The sequence below is a fragment of the Chiloscyllium punctatum genome, chromosome 23, assembly GCF_047496795.1.
Source record: "Chiloscyllium punctatum isolate Juve2018m chromosome 23, sChiPun1.3, whole genome shotgun sequence".
In the NCBI taxonomy this organism is placed as follows: domain Eukaryota; kingdom Metazoa; phylum Chordata; class Chondrichthyes; order Orectolobiformes; family Hemiscylliidae; genus Chiloscyllium; species Chiloscyllium punctatum.
The window spans coordinates 57,424,378-57,440,623 of NC_092761.1; the positions used below are offsets into that span (position 1 = coordinate 57,424,378).

General features: G+C 41.7%; 1 protein-coding gene across 1 annotated transcript in view; it reads left to right on the forward strand.

Annotated features, from left to right (window-relative positions):
- LOC140494087 (CMP-N-acetylneuraminate-beta-galactosamide-alpha-2,3-sialyltransferase 4-like) overlaps positions 1–16,246 on the forward strand; it is a 206,610-nt gene that overhangs the window by 99,161 nt on the left and 91,203 nt on the right. Inside the window, exons 3-4 of the mRNA XM_072593029.1 lie at positions 7,803–7,890; positions 13,063–13,098. Of these exons, the coding sequence (XP_072449130.1) occupies positions 7,803–7,890; positions 13,063–13,098 (124 nt within the window). The remainder of the gene's footprint in view (positions 1–7,802; positions 7,891–13,062; positions 13,099–16,246) is intronic.

Consider the following 16,246-nt stretch of genomic DNA (forward strand, 5'->3'; position numbering starts at 1 on the left):
TCCACCTAGCCTGCACATCTGTGGATTGTGGAAGGAAACTGGAGCACCACGCAGACACAGAGAGAATGGGGAGCTCGACACAGATAGTCACTGGAGGCTGGAATTGAACCTGGGTCCTGATATTGTCAGGCAGCAGTGCTAACCACTGAGACACCGTGCTGCCCCTTTCTCAAAATTTCTAATGAATCTCCTCATTGGAAACAACCACATCTCCTCCTTTTATTGTTTCACAATCTTTTCTGAAGACCCAAATTTGTCCTTCCTTGAATCAGGTCAACATTATTACCCCACAAGATAATCTGTGCTTTTACTCCCCGATCTTAATTAAGATCACTGAATTAATCATACTTGGCACGGTGGCTCAGTGGTTAGCACTGCTGCCTCACAGCACCAGGGACCTGGGTTCAATTCCTGTCTCGGGCAACTGTCTGTGCGGAGTTTGCACATTCTCCCCGTGTCTGCGTGGGTTTCCTCCGGGTGCTCCAGTTTCCTCCCACAGTCCAAAGATGTGCAGGTCAGGTGAATTGGCCATGCTAAATTGCCCGTAGTATTAGGTGCATTAGTCAGGGGTAAATGTAGAGCAATGGGTCTAGGTGGGTTGCTCTTCAGAGGGTCGGTGTGGACTTATTCGGCCGAAGAGCCTGTTTCCATACTGTAGGGAATCTAATCTAACACTCCCTGCATTTACCTACATGCAGTGCAACCCTGATTTCGACTCCATTTCTTTCTCCTTGACTGCAATTCCACCTATTAAGTTATAAGAATACTTTACTTTAGTGCTATCTGCCTCTCAGAGCAATTTTATGCACCTTGGTAATATTTTCTAATCAATGGTGTTGTGCTGAGAAAGCACAGCCAGTCAGGCAGCATCTGAGGAGCAGGAGAATCGACGTTTCGGCATAAGCTCTTCATCAGGAATGAGGCTTATTCCTAAAGAAGGGTTCTTACCCGAAACATTGATTCTCCTGCTCCTCGGATGCTGTCCGACCGGCTGAGCTTTTCCAGCACCACACTCTTTGACTCTGGTCTCCAGCATCTGCAGTGCTCACTTCCTCCCAGTTGATTAAGACTTTCTAATCTGCTCTCTTGGCTCCTACAGCCGTGCTGACTTAGTTTCTGCTTTCCCCCACCAGCAGAATGGCCTGTTCCATTTGTTCAGATGCAAATGTCTGACTTTTGCAGTTGCCATCTCTCCAAGAATCACTCCCAGTGTTCTAGAAATCTAAAGTTCTCCCTGCTTCACCATCTTTCCCGCCATCCATTCACATGACTTATCCTCGTATTCCTGTGCTGTCTTGTATCATGCACTGGGTGTAATTTGGAGGTTACTACTTCATAGATCCTGCTCACTAATTTCCTACCCAGCACCCTAAATTCTGGGTCGTAACAGGACCACATCTCCCTTCCAATCCATGCTGTTAGTGCCAATGTGAACCATGACCTTGGACTATTTACCCATCTGAAAAATAACCTGCAGCTGTTCTGTGACATCTCTGACCTTAATATCAGGGAGGCAACAAACCCTACTGGATTCATATTGATGGCTGCAAAAATGCCTGTCTGTTCCCCTAGCTAAAGAATACCCAATGAATTCAATCCCTCTGTTCCTCTTCCATCTCTGTTGTGTGGCTAGCGAACCTGTGATGCTACATACCTGCTCTTTTTGCATTCATGCAAGGAACCATCATCCTCACCAACATCCAGTGCAGAAAACCTGTGAATGAGCAGGACTTTGGAGGACTCCTGTTATCTGTATAGTTCTCGATTACACAGGTAGACCTCAGTGATTCTAATCACTGTTAAATTCTGATACCAGGAGTTAAAACTTGTACAACCACTTCCTGCACATGTGCTTATCATTGTCACAAAGCATCTACAACTCACCACACATCAAAGGACAGATATTTTGCTTGCTTAGGTTAACACACTATAAATTCAGTCATATTTTAAAGTTACTTTTACCCATATGATTGTGACTTTAATGACCTTAACTTACATTAATCCAACTCTTTTACTATTAATCAAAAAGTGGAGATTTGTCCAAAGATGTACAGGTTCAGTGGATTGTCCCATAGTGTCCCAGGATGTGCAGGGTAGGGATATTGGCTATGGGAAATGCATGGTTACAGGGATAGGGTAGGAGGGCACTGTGGACTTGTTTGGTCAAATGGCCTGTTTCCGAACTGTAGGGATTCTGTATTTCTATAGTAGGAAGTAGAAATTCTTCAACTTTACTCAAAAGTTAGCTTCATCTCCTGTGCCTATGAATTATTTCTTTCTCCAAGATCATTGAGAAATTTATGTTTTTCAATACTGCTGGTTTTGAGCCACGAGCCCTGTCAGCAACCAACAGCTGTTCAGCAATTAATTGTCTCACCGCTTTCCCAGACAAACAAATTTTTGACTTTTTCCTCTTCTCCTTGTACTGTTTTATCTGGTGACTGCTCTGTCTCTGTCACTCTTTCTTTACCCCCACCTTTGCTGTTTTATCTGATAGTGACTGCCTCCAGACCTCCTCCCTCCCATTTGTATTACAGCAGTTGTTCAGCTCTGTGCACCTTCTGGCTGCTGGCTGGTCTTAAAGCTATTCCAATGATATTTTTGGAAGAATTATTTTTGGAGTTCTCATCTTGCCCAAATGATTTCAGATATGTTCCTGATCCTCACTACGGCCACAATGATTTAGTTAGTGGATCTGTTCAATGTCATCACCGTATAGAGTCATAGAGATGTACAGCATGGAGACAGACCCTTCAGTCCAACTTATCCATGTCGACCAGATTTCCCAACCCAATTACCCGGCCCATATCCTTCCAAACCCTTCCTATTCATAGACCTATCCAGATGCCTTTTAAATTTTGCAATTGTACTAGCCTCCATCTCTTCCTCTGACATTGCTTATTCCATACACATACTACCCTTTTGCACAATAAAGTTGCCCCTTAGCTCTCTTTTATATCTTTCCCCTCTCACCCTAAACCTATGCCCTCTAGTTCTGGATTCCCCCACCCCAGGGAAAAGACTTTGTCTATTTATCCTATCCATGCCCCTCATGATTTTATAAACCTCTATATGGTCATCTCTCAGCCTCCGACGGTCCAAGGAAAACAGCCCCAACCTATTCAACCTCTCCCTATAACTCAAATCCTCCAACCTGGCAACATCCTTATAAATCTTTTCTGAACCCTTTCAAGGTTCATAACATCCTTGCAATAGGAAGAAGACCAGAATTGCATGCAATATTCCAAAAGTGGCCTAACTAATGTCTTGTATAGCTGCAAACTGACCTTCCTACTCCTATACTCAATATTCTGACCAGTAAAAGAAAGCATGTGACTCCACTTTCAAAGAACCTGCACTCCAAAGTCTCTTTGTTCAGCAACACTCCCTAGGACCTTACCATTACATGTATAAGTCCTGCTAAGATTTGCTTTCCCAAAATGCAGCACTTCGCGTTTATCTAAATTAGACTCCATCTGTAACTTCTCAGCCCATTGGTCCATCTGCTCAAGATCCCATTGTAATCTGAGATAACTTTCTTCATTGTCCACTACACCTCCAATTTTGGTGTCATCTGCAAACTTTCTAACTATACCTCTTATGCTCACATCTAAATCATTTATATAAGTGATGAAAAGTAGTGGACTCAGCTCTGATCCTTATGGCACTCCACTGGCCGCAGGCCTCCAATCTGAAAAGCAACCCTCCACCACCACCCTCTGTCTTCTACCTTTGAGCCAGTTCGGTATCCAAATGACGAGTTCTCCCAGTATTCCATGAGATCTATCCTTGCTAACCATTCTCCCATGGGGAACCTTGTCAAATGCCTTACTGAAGTCAACATAGATCACGTCCACCACTCTGCCCTCATCAATCCTCTTTGTTACTTTTTCAAAAAACTCAATCAAGTTTGTAAGACATGATTTCCCACGCACAAACTATCCCTAATCAGTCTTTGCCTTTCCAAATACATGTACATCCTGTCCCTCATGATTCCGTCCAACAACTTGCCAACCACCAATGTCAGGCTCACCGGTCTATAGTTCCCTGGCTTATCCTTACCACCTTTCTTAAACAGTGGCACCACATTAGCCAACCTCCAGTCTTCTGGCACCTCACCTGTGACTAGCGATGAAACAAATATCTCAACAAGAGGCCCAGCAATCACCTCCCTAGCTTCCCGGAGAGTGTGAGTGTGCAGTGTGCTTATATGCAGTGTGGTTTTTTTTTATATCCACAGTCATGAATTTGTATTCAAGATCGATTGGTCGAAGAGAAGACAATGTCAAATGCTGTCTTCAAGCTTAAATCTCTATTTAATGCTCACTAATGCTTACTCCTGATATATATGGTAATTGGAGATATATTGGGCTCTAATATGACAGTTATACTTTTAAGACTATTAAGACCATTAGAAAAAGGAGCAGGAATAGGCCATTCAGCCCCTCAAGCCTGCTACGCCATTCAATAAGATCTGCCCTGTCAAGCCCTGTAAGAATCCCCTAAGTATCAATAAGATCACCTCTCATCCTATCTATGCCAATACCCTAATTTTAACGCTGTGGACTCTTGCGTTTTGACTTAACATTTTATGAAGTCCTATTCTCTACATGTGCTTCTTGCATCTCTCTAACGTAAATCCATCTACATTGTGTTATTTATACCCAGTTAGGAGGCAACTCCATGACATCATCACAAGATTCCCCCAGGGTCGTAAAGTCCTTAAATAACAAAATAAATAACTATTTATTTTTCAGTTAATACTATTTGTAAACAATCTTAGGTTCAAATAAAGGACCCCTTTACTGCTTCCCTAATCCTTATGTGCAATTGGTACATTTATTTTGAAAACTACATAACAAAAATGGCTGTCCTTGATATCAATGAAGCTTTTTCACTGAGTGTGATATCAAGAAGCCCAAGCTAAGCTGAAGTCAATGAGATTTGGGGGTAATTAATTAGCACAAAGAAAGGTATTTGCGGTTATTGGAGGTCAGTCATCTCAGTTGCATGAGATCACGACAGGAATTCCTCAGTTTTTTCACATCTATCATAAGAAACAGGAGCTGGAGTAGGCCATTCGTATCTCTGAGTATACACCACCTTTCAATAAGATCAGAACTGATCTAATTGCATTCTCGGGTCCACTTTCCTGCCAAACCCCCATTACACTATTGTTTGAAAAATACTGGAGCCAATTATTAAGGTAGTGATAGAAAACCAATTGGAAAATTGTAATCTAATCAACCAGAGTCAGCATAGAATCCCTACATTGTGGAAACAGGCCCTTTGGCCCAACAAGTCCACACCAGCCCTCCCCTACCCTGATACCCTACATTTACCTCTGACTCATGCACCTAACCAACATATCTCTGAACACTTTTGGCAATTTAGCATGGCTAATTCACCTGACCTGCACATCTTTGGATCATGGGAGGAAACTGGAGCACCCGTAAGGAGTTCATGAAACCCATTGGGGTTTTCATGAAAGGGAAATTGTGTTTAACCAATTTATGCCAGTCTTTCGGGGAAGTCTCAACCAGTGTGGATAGAGTGGAACCAGTAGATGTTTGGATCAGAAGGTGTTTGACAAGGTATCTCTCAAAAGATTAAGTCATGAGATAAGAGCCCACAGTGTTGGAGGTAGTATATTGGCATGAATAGAGAATTGGCTATTGGACAGGAAACAGAGACTGGTGACAAGGAGCTAATTTTCATGTTGGTGACCTGTAACCAGTAGGTTCCACAGGGATCAAAGCGGGGACCACAACTGTTTATAAGATATATTAATGATTTGTAGGAAGGAACTGCTGAGAGGGTGTTTCCCCTCATGGTCCTCTCTGAGAGGGTTATGAGTCTTTGGAACTCCTTGCCACCGAAAGCTGTGAGGGCAGAGTCTTTATGTATGTTTAATGCTGAGATAGAGAGAGTCTTGATCAGTTGGGGAATCAAGGATTCCAGGGAATGGTAGGAAAGTGGACATGAGGAGTGTCGGATCAGCCATGATCCTATTTGATGGCTGAGCAAGCTCAGTTAAACAGCCTGTTTCTATTTCTTATGGTCTTAAGCATGACTTCCTTTTGACTCAAAAATGTTTCTAACTCAGAAATTTTTCTGACTTGAAATATTCACTGGCCCAGCTCCATTGCCTTCCGGAAGAGAATGACCCTCTAAGAGAAGAAATCCTTCCTCCTCTCAGATATCAATGGGAGACCTTTGTTTAAACTGTGCGCCCTAGTTATATATTCACCATTGTTCTGCCATTCTCGCATTCCAATCACTTAATATCAACAATTTCTCCACTAGCTCCCTACACTCACCACTGCTTCCCTGCCTGCCCCCAACTATAATGTAAATGTTGTTCCCCTCTATGCTTCACTTCAGCTCTGATGAAGAGTCATCTAGATTTGAAATGTTAGTTTGCTCTCTCTCCATGGCTGCTGCCTGACCTGCTGTAATCTCCAGCATTTGTTATTTTCAATCTATATTCACCTGTAGGATTGATCCGCACGCACTCTCTTTCATTCTTATCTTTTCAACCGTTACCAGAGAATTATTTACAACAGAATATCTTCCGACTTTGACAATGTAACCTCTTGTGTCTTGTATCACTGACTGTCCTCCTTTTTATCATCGACATTTTGCCTCTTGGTGCCATCACTGAAAATCCAAGATTACTTTTCATAAGCGCATCGGGGACATTCAACTCAACTTGACCACCACTTCTTTCAATTCCTGAATATTGCTAAATTCTTTGATTTCTTGTCCAACATCCAATGCTAGGTGAGAGGAATCTTTTCTGTTTAAATATTGGAATGAGTAAAGCCATTGTCTTTGATTCCCATCACAAACTTTCGTACAAAACCAAAGCTCTGTACTGACTGACGGATGCCTCCCCTGTTCATGACAACTGCCTGAGCCTCAAACAAGGTAGTTTGTAACCTTAATGTCATTATCGATCCTGTGACGAGCTTCCTAACACCACTTTTAATACTGTCTTTGAACCATCAATTAGTCCATCCATTGAACCACCCAGTTACACCTTTGTTACCCCTCGATTTAACTATTCCAATGCAGTCCATAAACTTGTTGAAATCTCTAGTACCTGAATTCTAACCTACAGGAATCTTTTACCATCTATCGCACATGTGATCACTGACCATCTTGGCCTCTGTTAGGAAACGGTGTCAAATTTAAAATTGTTATTCTCATTTTCAAATTCCACTTGACACCATCTCTCCAGTTATATTAATCTCCTCTAGCCCATAACTATTTCGGAAACCTTGCCACTTCTACTCTCCTGAATATTCTTGATGTTAATTCGTGCACCATTGGTGGCTGTGTCTTCAGTGACAGAAACTCTCAGCTTTGTAAGTCCCTCCATAAATCTCTCCATTTCTCTTCCTCCTTCTCCTCCTTTAAGAAGCTCCTTAAAATTTACTTCATTGACCAAATATTCAGTTATCTTGCCTAATATTCCCCATGTGCCTCTAAAATACTCCTAAGCAGCTTTGGGACATTATATTACATCATAGGTGCTATATGTTGTTATTCCTATTGATTGGTGAGATGTAAAAGCTCTCATTTTGAATCTTAATTTACTCAGAATTAAAACAGATCTTCTATTTTCATTTAAATTCTAAATGTCTGCTTGCTTCAATCAAGGTGCTATGAAATGGGCAAATATTTGGGACACGTTTCACCCCAGATTGTGGTTTCTTGCTTATTGGCTGATTCCAGTTGCAAGCCACATAATAATAGGCTGAAGGCATAAAGAATTATATTTCTTGTGTTGTTTCTAGAATGGTGTAAGAAGAAATGCCACCTTTACTTTTTGTGTATCACAATGACCCTATTTATTTGGACCTTACATTGGAACAAGTTTCTTAGGTAAGTTCTTTCAAATATATCTCCTTTCATAACTATTTTCCTTTCTGATACCCAGTGGACTTAATAAGTAAAATGGTCAAATGTGTGTTCAGGCAATATTTCTGTATTTTGTAAAGTAATTACAAATGAGGAAGTTTTCTTTAAGGAAGCTGGTAATGGCTGTAATTCATTGTATAATAATGAGAATTGCCTCATTTCTGTCGTGATTCAAGATTTACCCTGGTTTCACTTCAACTTTATGATAATTACCTACTCAAGTCAGAGCATTAAAAACCATAATTACACTAAATATGAAAGATGTTTGTTTCTGTCCTTTGTATTACACACTGGTTAATATTACTTAAACATTTAGTTGGGGATGGCCAAGAAATTATTGCCCACATTCCCATCAACAAATGTTCAAATCTCTCCCTCCCACCAAACTGCATCTCTTCTTGAACCATTATTTGATCAGGTAGTTGGATGGTCAGTCAGCTCATGGAACGCTGCTGATCAATTGGAATTAGTGGAGCCCCTATGGTCCTTTAAATCTCCTTTCGAAAATGGAAACTTTAAAATATTTCCTGCAATGCCAATTTCCATAACAATGTGGCACACATGGGATTATCTACTGAGAAATTTAAAATAATTATTTCCAACTCTGAAGCTTCCCTTTGTTCTGAGAAACCATGTGAATGATTATGTCCCTGTTAGAGTGAAAAGGTAAGGCTGGTAAGATGAGGGTACATGGATGAATAAAGATATTAAGATTCTCGTCAAGAAAAAAAAAATATACAGAGGAACTTCGATTATCCAAATGTCGATTATCTAAATTTCAGATTATCTGAACAAGATCGCAAGGTCCCAATGCTTGGCTAAATTGTGTTACCCAGCATTCAATTATCCAAACATTCGATTATCTGAACATTCGATTATCTGAACAAAATACTCCCTGCTTGTGTCATTTAGATAATCAAGGTTCCTCTGTAATAGGTAAAGACAACTGAGTTCAAATAAATCTCTTGAACAAGTGTAAACAGTGTAGGGGCATTCTTAAAAGGGAGATTATACGAGATAGCTTTGACAAATAAGGTTAAGGATAATCCAAAGAGAGCAACCAGAGAGAAAGTAGGGTCCCTTAAAGTTCAAAGAGGACGTCTTTGAGTTGAACTTCAAGAAATGGGAGAGATATTAAATGACTATTTCGTGTCAGCTTTTACTGTTGAGAAAAGAAAAGAGTCTAAAGAACTTAGGGAAATAAATATTGATTTTTGGAAGCAGTTCACATTGCAGAAGAGGAAGTGTTGGAGGTCTTTGAAAATGTGAATAAAATGTGGATAAATCTCCGGGATCTAATCTGGTGTATCCCAGGATGTTGTAGAAAGTTACAATGGAAACTTTGAGGCCTCTTGCTGAAACATTTGCCTCACCTATAACTATGGATGCCAAAGGACTGTAGGGAGGCCAATGTTATGCCTTTGTTTACAAAAGGGATGGAAGGAGAAGCCCTGGAACTATAAATCTGTGGGTCTGACTTTGGTGGTGGGTAAAAAACAGGATTTATATTCATTTGGAAAGACAAGGAATGGTTAGGGATAGTTAGCATGGCTGTGTGCGAGGGAAATCATGTCGTACTTTGGTTGAGTTTTTGAGGAGGTATCCAAGAAGATTGATGAGAGCTGCACAGGAGAAATTGTTTAATGGACTTTTGTAAATCTTTTGACAAGGTTCCGCACGGGAGGGTAATGAGTGAAGTTAGGTCGCATAGGATTCAAGGTGAGCTTGCCAGTTGAATACAAATTTGGCTTAACAGCAAGAGACAGAGAGAGATGCTAAAGGAATTTTTTTCAGACTAGAGCCCTATGACAAGAGGGGTTCCATAGGGTCGGTGCTGGGAAGATATGGTTAGTAAGTTTGTGAATGGCACTAAAATTGGTGGCACAGTGGACAGTGAAGAAGATTATCTAAGATTACAAAGAGATGTTGATCAATCGGGTCAATGGGCTGAAGTATGGAAGATGGAGTTTAATTTGATTGAACGTAAGGTATTGTAATTTTGTAAAATAAACAAGGGCAGGATTTATAAATTAAAAGTAGCCTTGGGTAGTGTTGTAGAACAGAGGGACCCAGGGGTTCAGGTACAAAACTCTTTGAAATTTGCGTCACAGCTGGACAGGGTGGTTAATACGCTTGCCCTTATTGTTCAGACCATTGTGTATAGGAGTTGGGATGTCATGTTGAGGTTGTACAAGACATTGGTGAGGCCTTGTCTGGAGAACTGTGTCCAGTTCTGGTCACCCGGTTATTGGAAGAATATTATTAAGCTGGAGAGAATTCAGGAGAGATTTCCCAGGATGTCGCAGGAAGTAGAGGATTTGAGTCATAAAGAAAGGCTGGAAAAGTGGGGACTTTCTTTTACTAGAGTGCAGGAGGTTGAGGAGTGACCTTATAGAGGTTTATAAAATCATGAGGTGAATGGCAGCCGTCTTTTCCTTAGAATGGGGGATTTCAAGACTAGCGGCATATTTTTAAAGTGAGCAGACAAAGATTTTAAAAAGTCATGAGGGGCAATTTGTTTTGCACAGAGAGTGGTTTATGTGTGCAATGAAGCTTCAGAGAAAGTGGTAGATTGTGGCATAATTACACCATTTAAAAGATGTTTAAATAAGTGCATGATTTAGCAATATTTGGAGGGATATGGTTTAGTGTGGGATTAAAGTCGGCATGGACTGGTTGGACCAAAGGGTCTGTTTCTGTGCTGTATGACACTATGACCCTATTTCCAGATTATTGAGATAGCTCCAGAAATGATGTTGTTGATTGTTGAGCTCCCAACACTTCCCACTTTAACTTGAGCAAATAAGCATGGTCTACCCTCTGATTTCTAATTCCCTAAAGGTTATCTGACAGCCCGTCAAATCAGGAGTTGTCATTCTAAAACTTGTGAATCTTGTGAAGATGTATGAATCAGGCAATTAGGCATTTGCAACAACTTCACAACCCTCATAAGAGAAACAATTCAATTTCAGTTATGTCAGAACATCACAGCAGAGTTCTCAGAGTAAATGAAATCTAAACCACACGACAGAAAAGTTATGCAATTGGAACACCCATCATTTCAAATTTTGTTCAATTTGACATTTCATGTTAAAATCAGGCAGAGTTTAATAGTAGGTGATATTCCATAATCATCAGTTTCTTGGTTGGCAAGAATATGCACAGGCTACTGACGAAGTAACTATGACAGATAAATGTCAATTTTGGCCTGAGACATTCTCCATACTGACCATCACAGAATTGCAGCATGAGGTCATGCTACAACTATATGAAACTCAGGTGCGGCCGCATTTGGAGTATTACATGCAGTTCTGGTCACCGTATTATAGGAGGAATGTGGAAGCTTTGGAAAGGGTTCAGAGGAGATTTACTAGAATGTTGCCTGGTATGGAGGGAAGATCTTATGAGGAAAGGTTGAGGGACGTGAGGCTGCTTTCATTAGAGAGAAGGTTGAGAGGTGACTTAATTGAGGCATATAAGATTATCAGAGGGTTAGTTTGGGTGGACAGGGAGAGCCTTTTTCCTAGGATGGTGACGGCGAGCACGAGGGGGCATAGCTTTAAATTGAGGGGTGATAGATATTGGACAGATGTCAGAGATAGCTTCTTTTCTCAGAGAGTAATAGGGGCATGGTACGCACTGCCTGCAACAGCTGTAGACTCGCCAATTGTATGGGCACTTAAATGGTCGTTGGATACGCATATGGCGAGAATGGAATAGTGTAGCTTAGATGGGCTCCAGATTGGTTTCACAGGGTGGCATAACATCGAGGGTCGAATGGCCTGTACTGCGTTGTCATGTTCTATGTTCTATGCAGAAGGTGATTCTTTGCCCATTGTGCTGGCCAGCCCTTCTAACAATCAACATGACTTAACACTGTTGTGGAACATGGCAATATATATTTCTTTAATTTGCAGTAATGCAGAGAGTCATGGGGAAGGGTCAGAGAATAGTGTTAAGTTCAAAGTTTGGGAGAAGATTTGTAGCTTGGGTGCTCATTGTTGTGGTTCTGTTCACCGAGCTGGGAATTTGTGTTGCAGATGTTTCGTCCCCTGTCTAGGTGACATCCTCAGTGCTTGGGAGCCTCCTGTGAAGCACTTCTGTGATGTTTCCTCCGGACATAGGAAGAAACAGGAAGACAGCTAACGATCAGCCTCCATGGACACCAACTAGCCACGAAACGACATGACCAGCTATCCTTAGTAGCCACACACTCAGATGACAAGCAACATGAGGTAAAAACAATGACTGCAGATGCTGGAAACCAGATTCTGGATTAGTGGTGCTGAAAGAGCACAGCAGTTCAGGCAGCATCCAACGAGCTTCGAAGTCGACGTTTCGGTTTTCGAAGCTCCTTGGATGCTGCCTGAACTGCTGTGCTCTGACAAGCAACATGAGTTTGACTGAGACAACACTACTATTAGAGGACAAGCCAAACAGAGAACAGCCAGGGAATTCCTAGAGGCATGGCACTCATCCACAGATTCAATCAATAAGCACATCGACCTGGACCCAATATACCGGCCACTGCAGCGGACAGGTGGAACTGACAACCGGAAGTGGCAGATACAAACCACTACAAATGCCGGAGGAAAGATCACAGAAGTGCTTCACAGGAGGCTCCCAAGCACTGAGGATGTCACCTAGACAGGGGACAAAACGTCTGCAACACAAATTCCCAGCTCAGCGAACAGAACCACAACAACGAGCACCCGAGCTCCAAATCTTCTCCCAATCTTTGAACTTTATACTATTCTCTGACCCTTCCTCATGACCCTATGCATTACTGCAAATTAAAGAAATATATATTGCCATGTTGAATGCCTTGATTGAACCTGCCTCTTGCACATTATGATAAGTATGACTGGCTGTACATACAGAGAGATTAATTTCATTTAGTACCACCTCATTGGCTAACAGGGTCTCTGGTACTCACTTCAAAGTTCAAAGTAATGGTTTATTTCATATTCAGCAATAGGTTTGTCCATGTAACATGGTGAAATAAGGCACTGTGGCCATAAGATACCAGGAGTATGGAACCTATCTGTTCTGTCTGTTTGTTGTATCAAAGGAGTTCACTGTGTCACTTTTAAGCATTTGATGTGCTCAACTTAATGTTTTATTTCTTTTTCTCAGGTTCAGCAATGTTATCAAGTCTGATTTTGCCCATTTGTAAGTAAAATTGCTTGCCCTTTCAATTCTAATAGGTACCATGTAGCCAACTGGTCTCTGTGGCTGAGGCATTAACTGAATGCAATGTGAATCACTGAATCAGCATCACTTTATTCATGGCAAGGTACTTTTAAAAAGTACCTTCCAGTCATTTGACTACTACCTTCCGGAGCACCTGACAGGACTGCAAATACCTGTCTGTTCCTGTGTTCCCATTATTTTCCATCTCACAGCTACTCCCAGAGCAGAGCATTATAACCCACTGAACAGAGGGCTGCATCCTCAGTGTGTATTGACCTTGGTTGCCCTGTCTGCTTGCTGCTGACTTGTGGTTGGAGACTCACCCCTTGCCAGTCCGCCTCACTGATCAGGGCACCTACTCAATGTGCCAGCCTCTGAGTGTGGCTAAACATTCTTAGGAGGGGTAAATTGTTCTGGGGGTGGGGGTTGGGGATATTCCAAGAAAGGAGAAAGTGAGGACTGCAGACGCTGGAGATCAGAGCTGAAAATGTGTTGCTGGAAAAGCGCAGCAGGAAGGGCTCTTCAGGAAGGGCTCATGCCCGAAACGTCGACTCTCGTGCTCCTTGGATGCTGCCTGACCTGCTGCGCTTTTCCAGCAATACATTTTCAGCGATATTCCAAGAAAGTTTGTTCTTTGTGAGCTGGCCCTGGAGAAAAGAGCAAGTGTGAAGATTTAGTCATGGTGATTAGGAAATCTGAACAGGTACATAAATAGTTTATGATAATGATTCAGGAGATGAAGAGGATGCCTAATTTCAAATCAATTGCTTGAATCTGCAGATCAGTTAAGCCAACTTTGTCAATGCTGAGGGCATTGTGGGCTCAGCTTATCTTTAGTGCTTCACTCTGCACTGCCAGCATGTTAATAATCTGAGACTTGCCCCTTGGTCTTGTTTGTCTCTCTGTCTTGTTCTGCACTCTCTTCTTTAAAGTGGCTAAGACAGTGTGGTGAAATACATATTTACCAGATTAACTGAGAGGGAAAACAGGTTAGCATCATAACAGAGGTGTGATAAGGATATCATAATGTGAGGAATTAGGAGGTGGGCTTGCCAATTGCAGCAGGCAGACAAGAAGACAAATGGTATGCTGGTCTTCACAGTGAAAAGAAGTGCTTAAAAGTGGCAGGGATGTCATGCTGCAAATGTACAGGGCCTTGGTGAGACCACACCAGGAATATTGGGTGAAGTTTTGGTCTCCTTCTCTGAAGCAGGATGTTCTAGCTACGGAGGGAGTGCAAGAAAAGTTTACCAGCCTGATTCCTGGGATGGCAGGACTGATGTATAAAGACAGACTGGATTGGTTAGGAGAAGAATGAAGGAGACCTCACAGAAACCTATGAAATTCTAACAGGACTATATGCAGGAAGATGTTCCCAATGACTGGGGAGCCCAGAACCAGGGGTCACGGTCCAGGAAAATTGGGTAGGTCATTTAAGTTTGAGATGAGGAGAAATTTCTTCATCCAGACAGTGATGAACCGATAGAATTCCCTTTTACAAAAAGACATTGAGGCCAAAATATTGAATGTTTTCAAGAAGAAATTAGATGTAGTTAGGATCTTATAGCTGAAGGAACATTGACATTTCGGGCAAAAGCCCTTCATCAGGAATCTGCCTGACTTGCTGTGCTTTTCCAGCACCACTCTAATCTTGATTCTAATCTCCAGCATCTGCAGTACCCACTTCCTCCTAATGTGTACAGTTCTGGGTTGCACACTTTGTAAACAATGTAAAAGCATCAGAGAAGACACAACAAAGATTCACGAAAACAGGATTGAGGAATTTCAGTTACTTAGAAAGATTGAAGAAGACACTATTGTATTCCTTTGAGAAGTCTGAGAGGAAATTTGAGAGAACTATTCAAAATCATGAGGGATGTGGACAGAGTAGAGAAACGGAAATTGTTCCCATTGGTAAAGGATCAAGAAGCAGAGATTACAGATTTGAGGTAAGCTACAGCAGATTGGATAAACACATAATGAAACACATTTTCATGTAGTGAGTTTTTAAGATCTGGAATTCACTAACTGAGTGTATAATGGAAGCAAAGTTAATTGAGTCTTTCGAAAGGGAACTTGATCAGATGGTGCAATAATCTGCTCTCTCTGAGGACATAACAGAAGAGGGGGTTAGGAAGGGGAAATGTTACCTGGGCACTGCTCTAGGAGGTGGTCACACTCCTTTTATTAAGTCATTCAAACTTGGTCGATGATCAGGAACAGAACAGTGTGACTGCAAGTGAGGTAAGTCTGGGGATTAGAGTTCAGGGTACCTCAGTCTCTGCAATCATCCATAATTGCAAGCTGAGTGGACAAGAAGAGGGACTGCAGGGAAAATGAGCTAACTGACCATGGCACCATGGTTCAAAGATGAATTTAAGTTGGGGGAGCAAATAGCAACCTCGTAGTGGCAGGGGACAGTGTAAATAGGGAAGAAATACTGTTCTGTACAGTGGGTCTCCTGAAGTCTGTGTTGCCAGCTCAGTTAAGGACATCTCCTCAGAACTGGAGAAGAACTTGCAATGGGGAAGGATGGAACCAGTTTCATTATCCACACTGGTAGGAACAGGGAGGAGTTTCTGCTGCAAGGTTTTGAACTGTTCGAACCTAGAGTAGAAGGTAGAACCTCAAAGTTAATAATCGTGGAATTACTACATGAACCATAGGCAAAGTGGCATTGGATAAATAAAGTCAAAATGTGTTGTGCAAAGATTGGAGTGGGTGAAATGAGTTTTGGTTGTGGAGTACTGGTATGAATACGAGGTAGAAGGGATCTGTTCTGAAGTGAGGGGTCGCATTTGAACTGTACTGAAACCAGTGTCCTGGTAAATCGAATAAACAGGGCTGTAGAGAGGGCTTTGAACTAATTAGGAGAGTGGAGGGTGAAGGGAAATCTATACAAAACAAAAGGATATGGTAACATTACAGGGCCACTAGCTTGGTACTGATAGATAGGGCAAGAATGGACAGAGTGCAAACATAGAAAAACAACAGCAAATAGAGCTAATAGGAGCATAAATGATTTAAAACTTGGAGCAAAGTAAATGCCATTAATAGAGGTTAATAGGTATGATCTTATAGCCATTATCGAGGCATGGTTACAAGGAGATCAAAATTGGGAACTCAA